Genomic DNA, 23,435 nt, shown 5'->3' on the forward strand with positions numbered 1-23,435 from the left:
TTCAAGCAATTCTTCCATCTCAGCCTCCCGAGTAGCTGGGACTACAGGTGTGTGCCACCACATGCGGCTAATTTTTGTAGAAACCGGGTTTCATCATGTTGGCTACACTGGTCCTGAACTCCTGACCTCAGGTGATCCACCTGCTTGGACTCCCAAAGTGCTGGAATTACACGTGTGAGCCACCAAGCTGAGCCACAGACTTTGTTATTAAATAGCCTAACCCAAGTGGGGTGCCGTGGCTCACACCTTTAATCCCAACAACTCTCAAGGCCAAGGTGAGAAGATGGCTTGTACTCAGGAGTTCGAGACCGGCCTGGGCAACATGGGGGAGGGACTCCCCCCCTCTTCCCCTCCCCCGCCATCTCTACAAAAAAATACAAAATATTAGGTCAGGCATGCACTGTGCCTGGCTAATTTTTGTATCTTTTGTGGAGATGGGGTTTTGTCATGTTGCTCAGGCCGGTCTCTCACTCCTGATTCCAAGCCATCCTCCCACCTCGGGCTCCCAAAGTGCTGGGATTACAGGGCCCAGGCAGCCTCAATTTTCCTTTAAGCAGTCCCCCAATGTCGCACGCTTGGATAGATTTTATTTTTTTAGACCGGGATTACCTCAGTCTCGCCAGCTGGAGTGCTGTGGTAGGATCATAGCTCATTGCAGCCTTGAACCTTGGGGTTCAAGTAGCTGGGAGGCTGAGGTGGGACTACCGAAATGGGGTCACACTAGTTTGCCAGGCTGCTCCTGAACTCCTCGCCCGGAGAAAACTTCCCACCCTCCAGCGTCCGGACACACTTTTTCTATTTTTGACCCACATAAACTCTGTGCTGGGTCACAGTTTGTTACCTACCCTTCTCCAGCCAGCAGCACACAGGACGCAGCGAACGGTGGAGGTTACCAGGCTCTGCTCCGCGGAGAAAACAACACAGCTCCTAGGCAACACACTTCCGCGTGAAGTCGCCGAAGGTCCGCCTCTGTGACGTCGCCGGAAGCCCTTCTCTGTGCGCCGGAAGCGGGCCGTCGCCGTGACGTCGCCGGAGGCGCGCAGCGGCCGTGACGTCGCCGGAGGCGCGCAGCCGCCGTGACGTCGCCGGAGGCGGGCAGCCGCCGTGACGTCGCCGGAGGCGCGCAGACGCCGTGACGTCGCCGGAGGCGGGCAGCCGCCGTGACGTCGCCGGAGGCGGGCAGCCGCCGTGACCTCGCCGGAGGCGGGCAGCCGCCGTGACCTCGCCGGAGGCGCGGAGCCGCCGTGACGTCGCCGGAGGCCGGCCCCTCACGCGGAGCCAATCGGAAGTAGAGGCGGTGCTGCTGGTTCTTCCAGCAGCGCGCATGTGCAGGTGATGGAAGGTGATGTTGATGGAGGCAGCTGCAGAGCTGGCAGTTCCGCATAGACAGGCTCCCGCCTGGCTTCAGTCAACTATAAGCTCCAAAGAGGAGTTTTAAGATTTCACAGTCTGCAGGGCCAGGAGCGGCAGGAACCTGACGCAGCGAGCAGGTGCTGCACACCAACCTCCCGGCGCCTGGTGGGCACAAGCGCAAGGTCGCGCAGAGGAAGCTCCTCAATGGCCAGTGAAGGGCTACCAGCACCACTGCTACCCCGGCCACGTATTCGCCTTACCTCAGCCTAGGTACGTGCGACCCCCAATACCTTTCCCAGCCAGGGACCCCAGGAGCGTCCATCACCGCTGCTCATCCTGGGCTGGGTCAGCACCCTCTGCGGCTGCCTCCCATTAGGCAGCTGCACCCCCCAGCTTGACCTTTGATGGCTGTTGCAATAGCCGTAAAGCCTTTGCAACTTTGTAGCTGCTGCCCAGGCTGGAATCCAAGAGTAGGGGGTGGGGAAGAGGCTCTCTTCCCTACCCTCCTTCATGATTCCTGACCACCCCATCCTTCTTCCCGTTTCCTTTGATGTTATTTTGTTACAGCTTTTTAAATATATTTTTTAAATTATTTAACCCCTGGGGGCAGAGACTGAGGAGGGAGGATGATAAGGGAACCCGGACTCTCTATGATGGAAATAAAGAGAAATAACCCCCCCAAAAAAAAGAAGAAACAAAGGAAACATCTTTATAAAAATGTAAGGGATTGGCCAGGTACTGTTGCTCACACCCGTAATCCTGGCACTTTGATAGCCTAAGGCAGGTGGATCACAAGGTCAGGAGTTCGAGATCAGCCTGGCCAGCATGGTCAAACCCCGTCTCTACTAACAATTAGCCGGGTGTAGTGGCACGTGCCTGTAATCTCAGCTACTTGGGAGGCTGAGGCAGAAGAATTGCTTGAATCTGGAGGATGAGGTTGCAGTGAACAATAATAAGGAAATGATGCTGTTCTTTGTTTCCTTTTGGAGACAGGGTATTGCTCTGTTGCCCAGGCTGGAGTGAGGTGGCACAATCGTTTCTCACTGCAGCCTCAACTTCCTGGGCAGGTGCAAGCAGTCCTTCCCCTTCGGCCCCCCAAGTAGCTGGGATTACAGGTGCATGCTACCAAGCTTGGCTAATTTTTGTATTTTGTATAGAAACAGAATTTCACCATGTTGCCAGGCTGGTCTCAAACTTCTAGTCTCAGCTGTCATCCACCCTCAGCTTCCCAAAGTGCTGGGATTACAGGTGTGAGCCACTGTGCCTGGCTATTGCTGTTCTTTTCAAACACATTTTTACCTTTTTTTTTTTTTTTATTGCTAGGAGTTTTAGTGTTTTCTATGCTGGAATGCAGTGGTGCAATCTTGGCTCACAGCAGGCTGGTCTCAAACTCCTGACCTCAGATGATCCACTCGCCTAGGCATCCCAAAGTGCTGGGATTACAGGTGTGATCCACTGCGCCTGGCAATTTTGCTCATTTTAGATACTAGAACTTTTTAATTAAAAAAAAAGATTTTGCCGGACATGGTTGCTCACACCTGTAATCCCAGCACTTTGTGAGGCCAAGGCAGGTGGGTTGCGATGTCAAGAGATGGAGACCATCCTGGCCAACATGGCGAAACCCCATCTCTACTAAAAGTACAAAAATTAGCCGGACGTTTGTCACGCATCTGTAGTCCTAGCTACTTGGGAGGCTGAGGCGGAAGAATCGCTTGAACCCGGGAGGCAGAGGTTGCAGGGAGCTAAGATTGCACCATTGTGCTCCAGCCTGGCAGACTCCGTGTCAAAAAAAAAAACACACAAAAATTTTTTTTTTTTTTTTTTTTTTGAGCTGGAGTGCAGTGGCCTGCTCTCCGCTCACTGGAACCTCTGACTCCTGGATTCAAGCCATTCTCCTTCCTCAGCCTCTGTAGTAGCTGGGACTATAGGTACATGCTACCAGCCCCAGCTAAGTTTTGTATTTTTAGTAGAGATGGGATTTCACCATGTTGGACAGGATGGTCTTGATCTCTTGGCCTCATGATCCACCAGCCTTGGCCTCCCAAAATGCTGGGATTACAGGTGTGAGCTACCACCCCTTGCCAAAAAAAAATTCTATTTTGAGACAGAGTCTCACTCTGACACACAGGCTGGAGTAAAGTGGGCCAGTGTTTTCATATGTACTCTTGTAAGTGGGTAGAAGAGGCTGGGACCTCAACATGATGGGAGGTCAAATTTTTTTTGAGGCAGGGTCTTACTTTCTCACCTAGGCTGGAGTTCAGTGGCAAGATCATAGCTCACTGCAGCCTCAAGCTCCCAGGCTCAAGCGATCAAGGGGGGCTGAGACAAAAGAATCACTTGAGCTCGGGAGGTGGAGTTTGTGATGAGCCGAGATCACGCCATTGCACTCCAGTCTAGGCAGCAAGAGTGAAACTCCAACTCAAAAAAAGTGTTTTCCAGTGGAACACAGTGGCTCACGCCTGTAATCCCAACGCTTTGGGAGGCCACCGTGGGAGGATCAGTTGAGGCCAGGAGTTGCAAACCAGGGTGGGCAACATAGCAAGACCCCGTCTCTACAAAAAATAAAAATACAAAATTAGCCAGGCATAGTGGCACACAGTGTAGCCCTAGCTATTCAGGAGGCAGAGACAGAAGAATTGCCTGAGACCGGGAGTTCAGAACTACAGTGAGCTATGATTGTGCCACTGCACTCCATCCTGGGTGACAAAGACAGACCCTGTCTTTTAAGAAAAATAATCATAAGATTGTGTTTTGGCCTCTGTTCCCTGAAGTCCTTCTGCTTTCCTGAGGATGTCAGCATCCATGTGGATGAGCATGCAATTTGCCTGACTCACTATCCCACATCTTCCTCAGCTCTGATGACTTTTGCTTCCACTCCCCTTAAGCTGCCACAGGAATGGCTCTTGTGACGTCTTTCAGATGGCTACATTTCTGAAATCCTAAACTCCAACATTCTTTCTGCTTGCCCTCTGTGGCAGATTATAGTTTCCAAGGTGGTGGCTGCAACACGTTCTGCCATCCTCTGTGCCCTTCATTTTTAAAAATTTTGAAATTTTTGATTTTTTCAATTTTTTGTTTATTTATCTTTATGTTGTGAGACTGGAGTGTCAGTCTGTCACCCAGGCTGGAGTGCAGTGGTGTGATCTTGGCTCACTGCAACCTCCATCTCCTGAATTCAAGCAATTCTCCTGCCTCAGCCGCCTGAGTAGCTGGGATTACAGGCGTGTGCCACCATGCCTGGCTAAACTTTGTGTTTTTAGTAGAGATGGGGTTTCACCATGTTGGCCAGGCTTGTCTCAAACTTCTGACCTCAGATGACCTGCCTGCCTCTGCCTCGCAAAGTGTCTTGATTACAGACCTGAGCCACCACACCTGGCCTAATTTTTAAATTTTTAAAATAGGAAGCAGTAGAAACTGTGGGGTACTAGATGGGTGGGAGGGAAGAGGGCTGTGGGTTGAAAAACTACCTATTATGTGCTCTACTCACTACCTGGGTGCAAAATACCCTTGTAACAAAGCTGCACATGTATCCCCTGTATCCAACACAAAAGTGGAGAGCTGGTGCAATGGCTCACACCTAAAATCCCAGCACTTTGGGAAACCAAGTTGGGTGGGTCACTTGTGCTCAGGAGTTCAAGACCAGCCTGAGCAATGTGGTGACACCCTATCTTTACAAAAATACAAGAATTAGCCAGGCATGGTGGCGTGCACCTGTAGTTCCAGATACTCAGGAGGCTGAGGTGAAGATTGCTTGAATCCAGGAGGTCAAGGCTGCAGTGAACCATGATCACACCACTGCACTCCAGCTTGAGTGACAGAGTGAGACCCTGACTCAAAAACAATAAGAGTAAAATAAAAGTTGAATGTTTTTTGAGACACTCTTGCTCTGTCGCTCAGGCTGGAGTACAGTGGCACAGTCTGGGCTCACTGCAATTTCTGCCTCCTGGGTTCAAGTGATTCTTCTGCCTCAGCCTCCTGAGTAGCTGGGATTACAGGTATGCACCACCATGCCCAGCTAATATTTGTATTTTCAGTAGGAACAGGGTTTCACCATATTGGCCAGGCTCATCTCGGAAGTCCTGACCTCAAGTCATCTGCCTCCCTCAGCCTCCCAAAGTGCTGAGGTTACAGGTATAAGCTACTGCACCTGGCCAAAAGTTACATTTTTTTCCCCTCTCGATGTGGACTCTCACTCTGTCATCTAGGCTGGAGTACAATGGCACGATCCTGGTTCACTGCAAACTCCGCCTCCTGGTTTCAAGTGTTTCTCCTACCTCAGGTTCCTGAGTAGCTGGGATTACAGGCACGCATCACCACAGGCCAGGTAATTTTTCTATTTGTAGTAGAGAGAAGGTTTTGCCATATTGTCAGGCTGGTCTAAAATTCCCAGCCTCAGTTGGTCCACCCACCTTGGCCTCTCAAGGTGCTGGGAACATAGGTGTGAGCCACCATCCCCAGACAAAACTGGAATTTTTCTTTTTTTTTTTTGAGAAGGAGTTCACTCTTGTCACCCAGGCTAGAGTGTAGTGTGATGTCGGTTCACTGCAACCTCCACCTCCCGGTCCAAGTTATTCTCCTGCCTCAGCCTCACGAGTAGCTGGGATTACAGGTGTACACCACCACGCCTGGCTAATTTTTGTATTTTTTTAGTGGTGGCGGGGTTTTACCATGTTGGCCAGGATGGTCTCAGTCTCTTGACCTTGTGATTTACCTGCCTCAGCCTCCTAAGTGCTGGTATTACAGGTGTGAGCCACCATGCCTGGCCTTTTTTAAATGTTTATAGAGATGGGAGGTCTCATTATGTTGCCTGGGCTGCTCTCAAACTCCTGACCTCAAGTGATCTGCCCACCTCATTCTTTCAAAGTGCAGGGTTATACGCATGAACCACCACACCTGGCTGCCTTCTGGCTTCTTAATAATAGCATGTGCTAGGTGTGGTGGCTCAAGCCCGTAATCCCAGCACCTTGGGAAGCTGAAGCAGGCAGATCACCTGAGGTCAGGACTTTGAGATCAGCCTGACCAACATGGTGAAACCTCATCTGTACTAAGTAAAGTACAAAAATTAGCGGGGCATGGTGGCAGGCACCTGTATGTAATCCCAGATAGTTGGGAGGCCGAGGCAGGAGAATCACTTGAACCCGGAAGGTGGAAGTTACAGTGAGTCGAGATTGCACCACTGCACTCCAGCCTGGGTGACAGAGCAAAATTCCTTCTCAATGATAACAACAATAGTAATAATAATGGCATGTGCTCTTCTTCAGACATGACCTTAGCATTGCTCCCATGATGAGGCGAGGTCTGTGCTCCTTCCCCCTGAATTCAAGAAGGTCTGTGACTGGCAGGAGCGATTCAAGGTAGGTCATAAAAGGTGACACCATTTCTCCGTGGTCTTCCTGGGATGCTTGCTCTTTTTACCCAGTCACTATGCAGTGAGGAAGCCAGATCACAGGGAGAGGCCACATTTTGATCTTCCAATCAACAGTCCCAGCACAGGTTTCAGATGACAGTCAACATCAGTAGCCAGACATGAGACTGAGAAATGCTTTGCGATGACCCAGCCCCAGCCACTGCAACAGCATGACAGTCCCCGAGTGAAAATCACACCTACCTGAATCCAGTCAGCACGCAGAACCATGAAAAATAAAAGTTGTTATTTTTTTCTTTTTTAGATGGAGTTTTGCTCTTGTTGCCCGGGCTGGAGTGCAATGGCATGGTCTCGGCTCACTGCAACCTCTGCCTCCCAGGTTCAAATAATTCTCTTGCCTCAGCCACCCAAGTAGCTGGGATTACTGGCATGTGCCAGCCACCACACCCAGCTAATTTTGTGTTTTTAATAGAGATGGTGATTCTCCATGTTTGTCAGACTGCTCTCGAACTCTCAACCTCAGGTGCTCCACCCACATTGGCCTCCCAAAGTGCTGGGATTACAGGCGTGAGCCACCACATCCAGCGTGATTGTTATTTTAAACGCCTAAATTTTGGGGGCTATATATTATGCAGTAATATTAACTTAAATATCCTCCTTTCCTTCTAGCTTTTGAATCTCTTACTCACCAAACCTAGTCTTTCTTGGAAGACTTTCTCTGCCTCAATGTTTTCCCAGTGGACCCAGGGAGAGGTAGGTTGGGTTTTCTTCCTACTCATTATGGCTACTCAGAGACCATTTCTTCTTCTTCTTCTTCTTCTATTGCTTCTTTGCCTTCCTCCTCCTCCTCCTTTTTCTTCTTCTTCTACTTCTTCCTCCTCTTCCTCCTCCTCCTTATTCCTCTTCTGCCTCCTCCTCTTCTTTTTCAACAGGATCTCACCTCCCCAGGCTCCAGTGATTCTCATTCTGCTGCTGCTGCTGCTTTTGTTGCTGCTGCTTCTGTTTCTGCTGCTTCTGCTCTTCTACTACAGATTCCCGTCCTCCTCCTTTTCGTCCTTCTCCTTCTCCTCCTCCTCCTCCTCCTCCTCCTCAACTTTCTCCTTCTTCTCCAGAGAATCTCACTTTGTCACCCAGACTGAAGTGCAGTGGCATGATCTCAGCTTACTGCAACCTCGACCTCTCAGGTTAAAGTGATTATCCTGCCTCGGCCTTCCACGTAGCTGGGATTACAGGCACATGCCACCATGGCTGGCTAATTTTTATAGTTTTACTAGACATGAAGTTTCACCATGTTAGCCAGGCTGGTCTTGAACTCCTGACTTCAGGTGATGTGCCTGCCTTGGTCTTCCAGAACGCTGAGATTATAGGCATCAGCTACCGCATCTGGCCCTACAGTCACTTTTAAACCTAGAATCCAGAATCATGTTCCTGGTTGGTGGAGCCTACTCACTAGACCAAAAGACAGGAGCGTGTACATTTTAGAATGGGCACTCAGTCATGGGATGATTCAAGGGATGGGTGCGATAGAGACACTAGAGTAGGTCTGGGCACACCCCAGTTCCTCATTCTGACTCATCTGGACAAGTAACTATTCTCATTTGAAAGTGAAAAGTAACAAACTCTCATTTGAAAAAATGGGACCAGGCATGGTGGCTCTTGTGTGTAGTCTCAGCACTTTGGGAGGCTGAGGTCAGGAGTTCGAGACCAGCCTGGCCAATATGGTGAAACCCTGTCTCTACTAAAAATACAAAAATTATCCAGGTGTGGTGGCACATGCTTGTAGTCCCAGCTACTTGGGAGGCTGAGGCAGGAGAATCACTTAAACCCAGGAGACAGAGGTTGCAGTGAGCCAAGATTGTGCCACTGCATTCCAGCCTGGGCTTCTGACCAAGACTCTCTCTCAAAAAAAAAAAAAAAAAGGAAAAGGAAAAAGTGGGCCTGGCACAGTGGCTCACACTTGTAATTCCAGCACTTTGACACCTGTAATCCTAGCACTTTGGGAGGCTGAGATGAGAGGATTACTTGAGGCCAGGAGTTTGAGACCAGTCTGGGCAACATAACAAGGTTCCATAACTACAAAAAATTTAAAAAGGTCTCAGCAGAAATGGCAAGAGATTTGGGCAAGAACCGGGGTGATGAACTCTGTCCTGTCTGGGTTGACCCCTCTGGACGTATAGACTATGACCCTGGTCTTTTCTTTTTCTCCAGGAGCTCATTGCCAAAACTACAGAAAAGCTGTACACGGGATGCAGCCAGAATGACCAGGTGCCTCTAGCCCCTCCACCCCACTGCTCCATGCTGTCCCAACCTTGGGGAGCCCAGGGAGCAGTTAGAGCTCAGCAGTGTCCTGGCTCCCCAGGGAAGCAACACGTCGGCCTTTCAGAGCACCTCCTCCTCCTCGCACAGGTGATCACGCACCTTAGGTTGTGGATGCAGCAGACCTTCTCCACTCTCAGGCCTCCTCTGGGATCTCATCAGGAAGATGGCAGATTGGACAGAGGTGTGAGTTCCTGAGTGACACACAGGGCAGAGAGGTGTGATGGCAGCCTGAACAGCAGACTAGGTAGCAGGGGCGAACAGGGTGGGGGTGTCAGGCCTTGCGGCACAGGGGCATGCCAGAACTCTAGGATCGAGGCAGAGCAGCCAGAAGTGGGGCATTCCCTGCAGGCCCCAATACTCCCATGCCAGTCTAGCTCAGCAGGCAAGAAAGACCCACCCTTCATGGGGCCTGGTGTGGTGGCTCACAACTGTAATTCTAGCACTTTGGGATGCACAGGTGGGTGGATCATCTGAGGTGAGGAATTCGAGACCAGCCTGGCTAACATGATGAAATTCTGTCTCTACTCAAAATATAAAAATTAGCTGGGCGTGGTGGTATGCACCTGTAATCGAAGCTACATGGGAGGCTGAGGCAGGAGAATAGCTTGAACATGAAAGGCAGAGGTAGCAGTGAGGTGAGATTGCATCACTGCACTTGGCCTGGGAGACAGAGTGAGACTCCATCTCAAAAAATAAAAAATGAAAGAAAAACTCACCATTTGCAGATTTGAGGGCAGGAAGCTAAGGAATAGCTTGGCTATGCCTGGAGCAGCCAGAGTCACTCCCACCCTGCCTGTGCGCCACATCTCCCATCCCATGCTCTGGTCCCCACCCAGGTCATCTGGCAAGGCCCGGTCACAGGTAAGTCCAGACCACAGCCAAGACCCGGCCACAGGAAAGGCAAGTCAAGGCACAGGGCCTGGCAAAAGGCAAGCAAGGCGCAGGGCCCAACCACAGGCAATGCAAGGCCCGGCTCAAGGCACGACCACAGGCAAGGCGCAAGGCCCGGCCACAGGCGAGTCTCAGCCTCGGGCATGACCCAGCCAAAGGCAGGGCCTGGATACAGGCAGGGACCGGCCATGGGCTGGGCCCGGCCACAGGTAGGGCAAGGTGCCAGGCAAGGCAAGATCTGGCGCAAAACCCGGCCACAAGCAAGGCAAGGCAAGGCGCAAGGCCCGGCCACAGGAAGGCAAGGCCCAGCAAAAGTCATGGCCCAGTGCAAGGCCCAGAGAAAGGCAAGACCTGGCCACAGGCAAGGCCCAGCCACAAGCAAGGCAAGGCGCAAGACCTGGCCAAAGATAAGGCCTGGCCACAGGCAAGGCAAGGTGCAAGGCCCGGCCAAAAGCAAGACACGGCCACAGGTAAGGCCCGGCCAAAGGCAAGGCAAGGGCCGGTGCAAGGCCTATTCGCAGGCATGGCCTGGTGCAAGCCGCGGCCAAAGGAAACACAAGGCACAAGGCCCGGCCAAAGACAAGGTCCGGTGCAAGGCCAGGCTGCAGGCAAGGCAAGGGCCACTGCAAGGCCCGGTCATAGGCATGACCTGGAGCAAGACCCGGCTACAGGTAAGGCAAGGCGCAAGGTCCAGCCAAAGACAAAAAGTGTCTCGAGGAACTCAATTGTGTTTCATATAATTGTATATATAATGCTTAGTGGATTTAGTTGTATCAGCCTTTTTTTGTTATTTTTACTATTTTATGACTATTTCATGATAATTATTTTATATAAAAATAAAAGTTTTTCAATTCACACAACTTTTTGAATAATTCTAAGACAGATACTTTACATATACATGTACATAAATAACAATGTATCCATATCTCTGCCTCCCAGATTCAAGCAATTCTCCTGCCTCAGCCTCCCAAGTGGTTGGGATTACAAGTATCTGCCACCATGCCTGGCTAATTTTTGTATTTTTAGTAGAGATGGGATTTCACCATCTTGGCCAGGCTGGTCTCAAACTACTGACCTCAGGTGATCTACTAACCTCCACCTCCCAAAGTGCTGGAATTTCAGGCATTAGTCAAGGCACCTGACTGCTATTTACACAATAATTATATGCATAATTATCTTCAATAGTGTATAAAAGATATTTTAACACAGTTGTCATACTGATAGATTTTGTTGTCGTTTACCATGATTTAATAAATCACCAATGTTTACACGTAGTTGTATTAATAAATTACAGCTACTTTGGGAATTTAGGTGATTTCTATAAACTTAACAAACTTTGCTAGAAATTGAAAAAGTAAAAATCTAAATGTCACCCTTTACATACTAACAGACATTAAAACAATTACATACTTTCTAAAAGCCAGCGTATCCTAGAAAAAGATCAAGTGGCTGTCTTTTTAATCAATCCATGGCATTGTAAATTAGTATGTTTTCTGAAGTGTCATTTGATCAGCATTGGGCTTCGAAAGATAGATCCAAAAAAGTTAAGAAAAGGTGATCATAGATACATATATGGAGAGTTTTCCAGAAATGTTGTTCTTTGAAACATTTAAATGTCAAACACTTCTTAAAATATTGTATATTATCTGCCTAACTGTAGAGAAGAAAGACTTTCTAGTATTCTAACTTTTCAGTAAAACTTCAATGCCATGTTATGTAGAATGCCCTGTATTAGACAGAAATAAACAATAAGCAACTTATGAGATGCATAAAAAAGATATATTAGTTGCAAATTCTAGTGCTAGAGGCTAAAAAAGTTACCATCTATTATGCTACAACTGTGTCATCATGCAGAATAGGTAAGAGGGAAAAATTGTATTTCATTACCTAACCAAAACTTACTGTCATTCAAGTGAAACTATCACACGTTTATTCATTATGAATTCTATGCTACAGACTGTTCTAAGTGCTTCACATGTTCTAGCTTAATTCTCACAGCAACCCCATGACATAAATAACATTTTATACTCATTTAAAGGTTAAGAAACCTAAGAACAGGAAACTTCAATAATTTGCCCATAGCCATACTCAAATTGTAGGGTTTGAACCCAGGAAGTCTGTCTCTGAAAACGGTTTTCCTATCAGTGACATTAAATATGTTGCCACAGTATGTTCCTCAGCCACTGAACTGCATGCAGTATTTTGGGGGAAATGCTTCTTGCATGCTGGCAGAATTGATTGAAAGTTAACAAAGCTTTCAAGTGTGGTGCAGGATTTTGTTCCATTTTATAGAATAATGATTCTCACCTTGTCCCACATCTATACTACTGTCCAACTCTATATCAATGACATCACAAAAAGCCTATTGCATGCCCAGCCAAACCCCATAACAAAGGCACTGTGCAATTCCTACAATGAAGTGCAGCTCTTCTGTTCAAAGCACAGAATGTCTCAGAGGGTCTCATGTGTGTGCTTCTCTGGTTACTCACAAAATGAGTGCCTCCTATGGACTTTTCATACTGGTAGGGATTGGAGCCAAAATAGTAGCAAACCTACATGTTCTGCACAAGTTTCAAAAATGAAAGTAAATTAAAAAAAAAACTCAAAACTCAGTCCTTAAGGAGCTCATGGTCTAGTAGGTGATACAAAGGAAGGGACAGTCATCCTGAAAGTCTTCCTAATAGAAGTAACACCCAAGCTGAAATCCAACAGAAGAGGGTAATCTTATGTTTTCTGAGGGTAAAGTCCACATGACAGCGGTTGCCATGACAAAAGATTTTGGGACCTGGAATAGTAGCTCATGCCTGTAATCCCAGCACTTTGGGAGGCCTGGATGGATCGACTAGTCGAGCCGAGAAGTTCAAGACCAGCCTGGGCAACATGGTGAAACTCTGTCTCCACAAAAAATACAAAAATTAGGCAGGCATGATGGTGCACGCCTGTAATCTCACCTACTTGGGAGTCTTAGGTTGGACGATCGCCTGAGCCCAGGAGGTAGAGGTTGCGTTGAGCCACTGGCTCTAGCCTGGGTGACAGAGTGAGACCCTGTCTCTCTCTCTCTCTCAAACACACACACACACAAATTAGTTATGTTCTCCTGCTGGATTGATGCCCTTCTGTTTCATCTAGGTTAGAATGCTTTCTGAAATGCAGATGTGCCTATATTCCTACCTGCTTAAACTTATTATGGGATATTGATAATCTACAAGAAAGTAGTTACACTCCTCTGTATGTCTTCCAAAACTTTTGAAGTATTTGATGCTCAATGTATAAACTGTTCTTCCCTCAAATGCCTTGGATTTTAATAAGAGTGAACTATTTATATTTCTTTAACTTGCCACAATAACCCATATGTTTATTGTTTTATATAATGTAATTACCCTGTTAGTAGAAATATAAATAAATAAAATCACTTTAAAATGATAAGTGGCATTGTCCAGTAGAATTGAAGATCCACAAATTTTATAACCCAGATATTCCTCCTATCGGAAGATCCTGTCAGGAAAGAGAACCTCTTGACTATTTACATTAGCAGACGTGCTCACAAAACCAAAAAAATTCCAAGTGTACATCAGCAGAAAATGAACGAATATATTTTATGATGCACCATGTATCCTCCTTTGGGTTATCCACTACAAACTCACTCTTGATTATTTACAGAAATAGATTTGGACCCTTTAAATATTTTTTTTCTTTGCCAAGTGTTAAGATGTCTATCTCTGTGAGTAGAAGACATTGGAGAGAAATTCCAAAAAAGTGCTTCCAATCTGCTTTGGAAATGACATGTCTGGTACCTGGCCCAGAGGGTATGCCCGGGTACACCAGCTCCCAGGTTCTGTAGCTCAGGCTGCTGCTACAACACTCGCTTCTTCAACTTCATGGTGGCCGGGAGAACTCAGCAGGCAAGAGCTTCTGATACTGGCCTTTTTTCAAACTTGCAGTGGAGCCCCTCTGAGATGACATTTCTTACCAAACAGCTTTACAAGTGGCCCAGAAGGCAAGTTTCTGGGGAGTCCTGAAGTGTGGATTTACACTGTTTTTCACATGCAACACCAGAGACTTGTTAACATTCAGTGAGGCCAAGGTAGGAGGGAACTGTTCATTGGCTTCTCAAACTTCAGTCTGGAAGCAATGGCACTTCCTTATATGTGCTCGTCACATATTATTTAGACTTCTTCTTACATTTTACTAGACAATATTTCATTGTTCAAATTGTTATAATTCATCATTCTTTATATAACATTCCCTATTCACATTATTATGTGTTTTCTTTGTCTTGATGGACCATGAATCTTACTTTCATTTGAATAAATGCTCTCTATCATCTATCTATCTATCTATCTATCTATCTATCTATCTATCATCTATCTCTATCTAGCTGAACCCCTGAAGACTTGTGAAACAAAATAAAGTACCATAAAAATATACAGGTATGATTTCACTCATATAAAATAGTAAACTACATCAAACCAAAACGTAAATAATATAGCCATGTGTGATGAAATCATAGCAGGAAATAACGATAAAGATACAGTTCAAAAAAGTGAAAAACACACTGTCATGAGTACATGGGGGACCCAAAGATGTTGAAAATACTATTTTCTTAATACAGCTAGTAGGTTCACAAATGTTCATTACTATTTTTCTCTATCCTTGTGTGTTATATGATAGTGTTTTATATAAATAAGTCATTTTTAATAAGTTTCTTATGCTACAGTGATCACATTTACTAAAAGTGTGATTTAATCACTGTCCCAGTCAGAGACAGTGATCCTCAGCCCTGGAAGGTGGCAGGGCATAGGCCTCTGGCTTGGAGCAGTTGTGCACATTCCCCAGTTTGTTCTATAACATACTGATGTTGTCCTACGTGTGAGGTGACATGAACAGATTAGACTTGATTCTCTGATAATGCCAGATGAGAGTTTTACCATATTTACCCATTCCCCTTGGATGTAATACAGGGTTTAATTCTTCCATTTCAGAATAACCTTGTCTATAATTTTTTTGGTTTTTAGTCCATAACAAGAAAATAAAAGAAAAATAGATATGCAGATAAATATATGAACACTCACATGAGTATATAGTGTCCAGCTTTATTTCTAATATACTGTTTAAACTTCATCAATATCCCCACCATGAGTCTTTCTGAGTGATACACCACACATTCAATGTGGGCTCTCTTAAAAAATCCTCTCAGGCTGCTGCTTTCAAAGCCTCTGCAGCTGCCTGCAACAGCAATCTTTCTCTTCACTTCTCCCCTGGCTTTGCAAGGATCCGCTTTCATTTCAATATCAAACAGAGCATCAGAAATTCCTGAAAATGACTCCCTTGAATACTTGCTGTGGCTGCTTGGAGCATGGTCGACATGCCTGTTGGTAAAACAGGATGGTGTTTATTAGTTGCCTCAATGATACCACAAGAGCATGCTACAGTTTTAACACTGAATATTTCTAATTTAACAATTTGAACAAGTCACTTGTCAACTGAACTTCCACATTCAGTTATCTCTAAAGACTAGTCTGGCCAGGGAAGGTAGCACAAGCCTGTAATCACAGCACACTGGGAGCCCAAGGTGGCCTGATCACAAGGTCAGGGGTGTGAGGCTAGCGTGGAAAGCATGGTGAAACCCCAAATCTACTAAAAATACAAACAATTAGCCAGGCATGGTGGTGCACAACTGTAGTCCCAGCCACTCAGGAGGCGGGAGAATTGCTTGAACCCAGCAGGCAGAGGTTGCGGTGAGCCGCAGTCACACCACTGAACTCCAGCCTGAGCTACAGAGAGAGACTTGGTCTCAAAACAAAATGCTAGTCTATGAAATATGTATTAATAAATTATATTTTCACTTTGAGCAAAAACTTAAATGGGTAAGTGGTTCAGTGCTACAAAAGTAACAACAATATAGGAAACACAGCAATCATGCTTGATACCAGAGTATTTAGTTACAATTTCCAAATTCTTCAAAATAAACTACACACAGTTGGTATTAGTATTTCTCAGAGGAGAAAACTGAGGTCTGAGAAATCAAGTGACTGAATTTTCTGTCTCAGGGCACATTACAAGTAAGTCCTGATTTTTAATGCATTATAATAAGTTATAGCACAGCAGTGGTCATTGAAGTCTTGTTTCTGATTAGCCAAACTTCTATTGGTTTTTTGTTGTTGTTCTTTTTTAAAAAGTCACACTATCATGTTTGAATACTTAACTTAAAATGTAAAGAATCAGCAGAAACAATTTGGTAATGTTTCACATGACCACGGCAGAAGAATATTTTATAAAACAAGCTAAGAGAGTTCATGCAATAGACCAGAAAGAGAGGAACAAACTCTGAAATAGCTAAATAAGCTCCAGAGTGGTAGCTCATGCTTTTAATCCCATAAATTTGGGAGGCTGAGGTGGGAGGATTGCTTGAGGCCAGGAGTTGGAGACCATCCTCGGCAACATAGGGACAGCCTATCTCGAAAAATAAAAGTACAAATATTAGCTGAGCATTGAGGTACATGACTAATCCTAGTGATTTTGGAGCCTGAGGTGGGAATATTGATTGAGCCCAGGTGTTTGAGGCTGCAGTGAGCTAAGATTGCACCACTGACCTCCAGCTTGAGAGACAGTGTGAGAACCTGTAGCTTAAGAACAACCATGAAATAAGCGGGGGCGATGGGTAAGTTGAACATACCCTGCCATTGCCCAACCAATCAAAATTCCTAAAACATCCTCTTATTCCTGAGCCCGACCCTCTGATAATCCCTGGACAGAAAGACAAAGCCATTTCTGGCTGTCCAATGACCTAACCCCTTCTGCAATACATATAAGATCAACCTGCAGGTAGTCAATGTTTGGCAGAAAAAAAAGTAATAGTCAAGGTGTAGGAGGAAAAGCACCTCTAAATACCGAACATAGGAAAAAATAAATATGTTGATTATATACATTACATATAGAAGGATTGACTGGGTTTTGTGTATACATAAACAAAAATATATTTAAAATAGGAAAGGGGCTAGAATTATACACATAAGAATATAACCATGATTTTATATTTTTCTGATGGAACTTGGGAGATACTTAATTTCTACTGTGGCTTACTTGATCTTTACGTTTTCTAAAATATCCATTATTTTAAAATAAGAAACAGAAAGACACTGAAAATAAAGATATGCAAAAATTATCTTACATTGCATGACAATGTATTATATTTATCATTTACTTCATATATTTTGAAATGTTCTAATGGCTTGCAAGAAATCAACTATGATATTTTTCCACGGTACAAAAAAAGAGGAAAATTGACACTCTAAGAGGGACTTATGTTTTCTTTTCCTACCTATAAAAAAGCATATCTGAGAAACCTGAAGATCGATAAATGCTCATTACAGAAACATAAACATCAGGTGATCATTAATTTCTCAAACAGATTGGAATGAGAAATAAGGTGAATATAGTTTTAACTTCATGAAAATGTATTTCCATACACAAAATAGAATTTCAGAACAAAACTGAATTTAATCAGCCATCTCTGGGGATTGGTCCCAGGACTTCGATAGATATGAAAATTTGTGCATACTCAAGTCCTGCAGAACAGACACGTATATATAAAAAGTTGGCCCTCCTCTTCTGTGGAATTAACAGGCGGACAGTGAACAAACCACTCAACAGATGAAATGGATATATCAGTATAATAATCCAGACGGCAGTCAAAATTATTTGATATTTCATCTTTTCAGGTGATTTTCAGGATAATTTAAGCACAGCACTCTCAGAGTCGACTAAGACTTTCTGGATTACGTTGCTGTTCCTCAGTGAGGAAATGTAGCTGAGTATGTGGAATCTGAAGCCGCACCTGATCCCCTTGGGCTAAGTGGCATAACACAACTCTCACCACATGCTTCATGCCCTTTGACACCCTGGTCTTCACATTGTTAAGACAGTGAAGTAGGCAATAATATAAAACAGAAAACAATTCCAGAAACCGTGTCTAAGAGTCCAAATGGAATGTAACAGTTTTGTTTTACTTTGTTTTGTTTTTAGAAACACATTAATAATTCTCTTACCTTACATTTTTCGTTAGTTCTTTATTAGCTACATCTGAGCTTCTCAGATTCAAGCTCATGTCCTGAGTATCATTCTGTGATGAAAGTTGTAACATAACAAAGCTGAACAAAAAATAATTGTTGAGATCTGTTCCATAGAAATAAATTCCCTCACTTAAAAGCCTTTTTACTGGATTGATATCTTTTCTACTTTGTGATATTTTTAGTAAAATCATTTTCTGTATGCAATACTAATATTTAAAAATATAAGTTTGAAAACAAAAAAATAATTTGGCAAGTCATAGTTCACCATCTTTAAAAGTAAAGAGGTGGCCATTCGCATATGTGATTCCTTTCTTTCAATACTGTATTTTGTTTTGTTTTCTTAAAGAGTCTCTCACCAGGCTGGATTGCAGAGGCTTGCTCACACCTCACGACAGCCTCAAACTCCTGGGCTCAAACAATCCTCCTTTCTCGATTTCCTAAGTACCTGGGATTACGGTGAATAATACTGTATTTTCTATCCATTTTTACTTGCTGATGCAAAATCAACAGAAAGGGCTGACTGTATTTAGTTTTAATAAATAATGTGCCTAAGTAGACCTGTACAATTCAAGTCACTATTTTTCAAGCATTCAATGTATATTTTAAGATCCTATAATATGCAAATTAAGAACAATAGCATACATAGGTACCATATTTTTAAGTCTTATAAAATACTATTGTGCTGAGGCTTATGAAAGCACAGGAACAGCTGCATGTGCCAATGGGAAAAATGATAGTGATGATTATTTATGCCAGAATAATCAATAACTGATAACCCCAGGTATGCAAATGCAGACAGGACTTTCTTCACCCAGGTATCCTAGTAATCTACTCACAGAAGTATTATCAATATTAAAATAAGATAACCTACCAATGTTTAGTAAGATGCCCGACAAATTAGAAATATTTACCAAATGTTAACTAATAATATTCTTATTTTTAAAGCTAACACACGACACAGTGTTTATTTTAGTCTTTCTACAATATTTGGCTGCCTGCTATGATGTAAACACCTTCTCAGAACTCACATTCCAAAAGGAGTGATGGGGTTGCTATTGCAATCAGAGTGATTCAACATAACCGAAAGTGTATCCACAGCCCTGAGTAGATGAACCCTGAGTCACTGAATTCAACATACCAATTCTGTCACAACTTAATTAACTGATGAGAACAATCACTACATTAAGAAAGCAGTAATTATTTTACTCATTAATTTATCTCTTTCATTTTGTAATTTAGTTTTACTAACAGTTAGCATTTACAACTGGCTGATCACTTTCTATGAGCCAATTACCGTTTTGAATATTTACACAACATGTGATTTTTAATCTTCAGAGCAATTCTGCCAGTTGGGCAGGGTAGAAGCCCCATTTCATAGTTGAGATAACAAAAGGTCAGGAGTTAACTAACTTGCCTAAATCAATACTAGTTTTAGAATGAAATAGGAAGTCCATATTGTTATTTCAGTTGTACCCTGTTGACAAAGGAAAAATAGAAATACCTAAAAGCCCAATAATTTGAATTTTGGCTGTGTTCAATATTTATGAATTTAGTATCATGAGCTCAGATTTTGTAATAGTATATGGTAAATGAAACACAGAATCCCTGTTAGCAGCTCCCATAAACAGATGAGACAATCAAATGAAACATAATTTTAATAAAATGCTGTGGGCTTCTGAATCAAAATCACAAGGCATTGCTGCAAATACAAAAATCGATGTGGTTACACATATGTAAATGCATGTACACACACACACATACACACATTCTCTTTCTCTGTACCTTGTGTTAACACCCTGTATCCTTTGTTACAGGGGAAAGAAATGATACAAGAAAAGAAGGATGAAGACATAGTTCTTCCTTTGGTTTCACAGTTTTGGTTGGAAATGCAACATTCAGTTTAATTTACTTAGTGGGAAATTATTAAGTGCAATGCACTGCTCAGTTGTTTCAGGAATTGTAAGCATCAAATAGAGACTCAGACTGGATCTTTACCATCATTTGGAGAAAATGAAACAAATACAGAAATACTCAAGGACTAAAAAGCTGTGTGTTCTAAACAAACCATATTTCTGATGATGAGGCATCTTGTCAAGGAGGGAAAACATCATTTTTCTGTTAAAGTTAGAAAATCAGCTTCATGGAATACACTGTGTTTGAATCTACTGAAATTGTTATTCTTGTTATTAACTTCTTACCCACAAAATATTGGAAAGAATTATAAACAATAAGGAAACAATTCTCCCAATATTTCCCTAAAGACAACACAATTATTATACTAATTGATTAAATCCCTTTAATTTTTTTCTATATTTGTTAAAGTAATCAAATTCTATTTACAATTTTCTATTCTTTCTGCTTACTTTGTATTTTGTCATAAAGATCTTACATTGTATTTCTAATCATCAATTTTTATTTTTTATATTTCTTTATTGATTTATGTTTTCTTGGAGACAGAATCTCACTATATCACCTAGGCTGGATTGCAGGGGCACGATCTCGGCTCACTGCAACCTCCACCTCAGGCACAAGCGATTTTCCTGCCTCAGCCTCCACAGTAGCTGGGACTTCAGGAGCCTGCCACTGCACCTTGCTAGAGCTTTCTAGACTTTCTCCCTATATCCCTTGAGCTGGGATGAGCAGTGCCAGGTAATATAGGAGGGAATCCTATGTCCCATGGCTGCTGAGAGGCCCTTGGAAGGCTTCATCTGGAGCACAAGGAGCAGGAAAAATAACCCTTCTGGAGTGGGGAGGCCAGGAGTGTCCTTAGATTAAATTCTTACATTACGATAAAAGTGAATTGCTGGGGGCTGTGGCTCAGGCTGTAATCTCAGCACTTTCGTAGGCCAAGACAGGCGGATCACTTGAGGTCAGGAATTCCAGATAAATCTAGCCAAAACGGTGAAACCCCCTCTCGGCTAAAATTGCAAAAAAAAAGAAAAGAAATTAGCCAGGCCTGGCTGCAGGCACCTGTAATCCCAGCTACTTGGGAGGCTGAGGCAGGAGAATTGCTTGAACTTCAGAGGTGGAGGTTTCAGTGAGCTGCGACAGCTTCTCTGTACTCCAGCCTGGGCGACACAGTGAAACTCCATTAAAAAAAAAAAATTGTTTGAAAGAATCTTAACTATGTTAACACCCACCTATGCCCCCTGGAATCCAATTAGAAGAAAGGGGTGTGGTCTTCAGAGATGTATAAAAGGACACTTCAGGAGCAAAACTCATTCTTCTCCAGAAACCACAGAGTGGCTTTGCAACTGGCCTTGGAGACTTCCACAAGCTACCGCCACTGCACTGTGAGACCCTGATGCCTGAGCTGACTTCATCTTATTGGACAGCAAGCCTTGGCGAGAATGTAGATCTATTTCTGAGGTAAGTGTACTCTTTCCAGAGTAGGAGCTGCTCTTAGGTTACATATCAAAACAAACAAAATTTGGGGACTTTATCTGCAAACTTAGATTTCTTTTAGATGAAATGATGTCATTTTCTGAGTTTTGAAAACAGCTCCATTTATTTCTTAAAATTATTTTAAACATAATCCATAGGTTTACAAGCTCCATTCAACCTATTTAAAAATTAAACATTTTTGTCATCTGTCTTGCTTCATGATGTTCAAATTAACGTTATGGTTGATTTTTTACTTAATGTATTTCTTAGCTGTTTTATAGATTATAAGCATTTTGCAGTAGTTTACAAATATCTGGTGATTCTTTCATCTCTGTAGACTCTGTAAATGGGTTAGGGCTGTTGTAATCTATGTGTATAAATGTGTTACATTCTGCTCTGCTAGTGAAAATGTGCCTGTGTTGCCACGTATGGCTATACACAGGTAGAGGGCATTGAATGATTTGGGCAAGCACTTTTTTCTAAAACACAGTAAAAGTCTCTTCAGAAACCTCAGTCACTCTGTCGAAGAAAGCCAGAAATGGGTACTCATGCAGAAAAGTCTCACTGGCAATCATGCAGAAATGTCAGAAATGGAGGGCTTCTGTATTTATACTGTGTAGAAACCAGGATTTTAGATTTTTCCTTTGTTTCTTTGTTTTAGACAGGGACACACAGGCTGGAGTGCAGTGGTGGAAATAAGCCTCACTACGGCCTATACTTAATACCCCAAGCAATTCTTCTGCCTCATCCCCCAAAGTAGCTGGGACTATACACATGGGCCACCATGTTGGGCTTTACATATATAATCTATAATATATGTGTGTGTGTGTCTGTGTTTTAAGATAGGGTTTCACCATGTTGGTCAGGCTGGTCTTGAACTCCCAACCTCAGGTGATCTGCCTGCCTTGGCCTCCAAAGTGCTTGGATTACAGGCATGAGCCACCACACCCGCCCATGTGTGTATATTTTTAGAGACAGGCTGATCTAGAAACTTTGCCATCATGTCGCCCAATCTAGAACTCCTGAGCTCAAAATATCTGCCTGACTTGGTCTCCCAAAATGCTGGGATTACAGGTTTCAGCTACCTTGCCTGGCCCACATTTTTTTTTTCCTTCCCTTTAAAACACCACCTTACTGTCTAGAGCCTATTATTATTGCATGATACTTAGTATTTTTCTGACTCTGTGAAAGAGTAATGACAATACTTCCAAAGAGCTTAGAAAATATTTCTATCCTCTGTGTACCCTTCTGCATTGTATCAATATAGCCCCAAATTAACAGACAGTCCAGGAATAGTAAACACATGCCAGAAAGGTTTTGTTGATTGAATGAACTCAGCAGCCTAGTAAAACAATGATTGCTTGTTTTACCTTGGAGAAGTGCCTAGGCCTTGGTTTGTTTGTTTTGCCTTGGGGAGTAAAGGCTAGCTTTGTCTGATTTTGGTCAATGGATGAGCTCTGCTCTAACATTTTCAAGCAGGGGCCCTCTGGAAAACTCTGATGGATGGTTGTTACAGTTAAATCAAACAGTGAGAGTAGAAGAGCTTAGTTTCCCTTTTCCAAACCAATCACTGGCAATTGAGAGTGTGGCTGAGTTTCAGACCATTCAAGACTCATCCCATGAGTTTATGGGTTGATGATATCCCAGAAGCCCAGGTAACTTGGTGGACACTAACACACACCTCAAAAAATCGGATATTCTTCTAAGCACAAAAGTAGGGTTTGGAAAGCTGCTTGTGTGTCGGTTGGAGAACAATCACATTTTTCTACACAGGTTGATGTCTATTAGTGACTTAGTTTTCTACTTTTTCTATTTCTGTCCTTGCAGATGAAAGCCTATTTTTCTCTAGGAAAAAAAGGATGTTATTCAATCACAACCTGATTCAAGTTTTGTTTGGTCCTTTGTCTCTCCAGGGTAGAAGATTAAATTCGTGTGGTTTTCTTCCCTTAGGAAGATGGACTTAGACTTCCCACAGGCCTTCCAGAAGGAATTCACCTGTGTCAACTGCCTGAACTACCTGGTAGACCCTGTCACATAGGCTGTGGGCACAG

At 43.7% G+C, this 23,435-nt stretch overlaps 2 protein-coding genes and 1 long non-coding RNA gene across 37 annotated transcripts in view; 2 read left to right on the plus strand and 1 right to left on the minus strand.

The window, feature by feature from the left end:
* The window catches only part of LOC144576563 (uncharacterized), a 181,483-nt gene extending 160,945 nt beyond the window's left edge, over positions 1 to 20,538 (plus strand). The window contains exons 6-8 of the mRNA XM_078350328.1: positions 7,388 to 7,471; positions 8,927 to 9,218; positions 18,347 to 20,538. Coding sequence (XP_078206454.1) covers positions 7,388 to 7,471; positions 8,927 to 9,218; positions 18,347 to 18,441 — 471 coding nt within the window. The 3' untranslated portion in view covers positions 18,442 to 20,538. The remainder of the gene's footprint in view (positions 1 to 7,387; positions 7,472 to 8,926; positions 9,219 to 18,346) is intronic.
* LOC144576556 (uncharacterized) overlaps positions 1 to 23,435 on the minus strand; it is a 537,019-nt gene that overhangs the window by 359,273 nt on the left and 154,311 nt on the right. The gene's annotated exons all lie outside the window — the stretch shown is intronic.
* LOC144579480 (uncharacterized) lies at positions 1,331 to 7,370 on the plus strand. Of its 2 annotated transcripts, XR_013527154.1 has the most exons (4): positions 1,331 to 1,623; positions 5,559 to 5,677; positions 6,615 to 6,707; positions 7,023 to 7,370. It is a non-coding gene; the product is annotated as an uncharacterized LOC144579480 (long non-coding RNA). The 2 variants fall into 2 exon arrangements; XR_013527153.1 differs by having other exon boundaries at positions 6,615 to 7,370.

The sequence above is a fragment of the Callithrix jacchus genome, chromosome 15 (assembly GCF_049354715.1).
Source record: "Callithrix jacchus isolate 240 chromosome 15, calJac240_pri, whole genome shotgun sequence".
Classification (NCBI taxonomy): domain Eukaryota; kingdom Metazoa; phylum Chordata; class Mammalia; order Primates; family Cebidae; genus Callithrix; species Callithrix jacchus.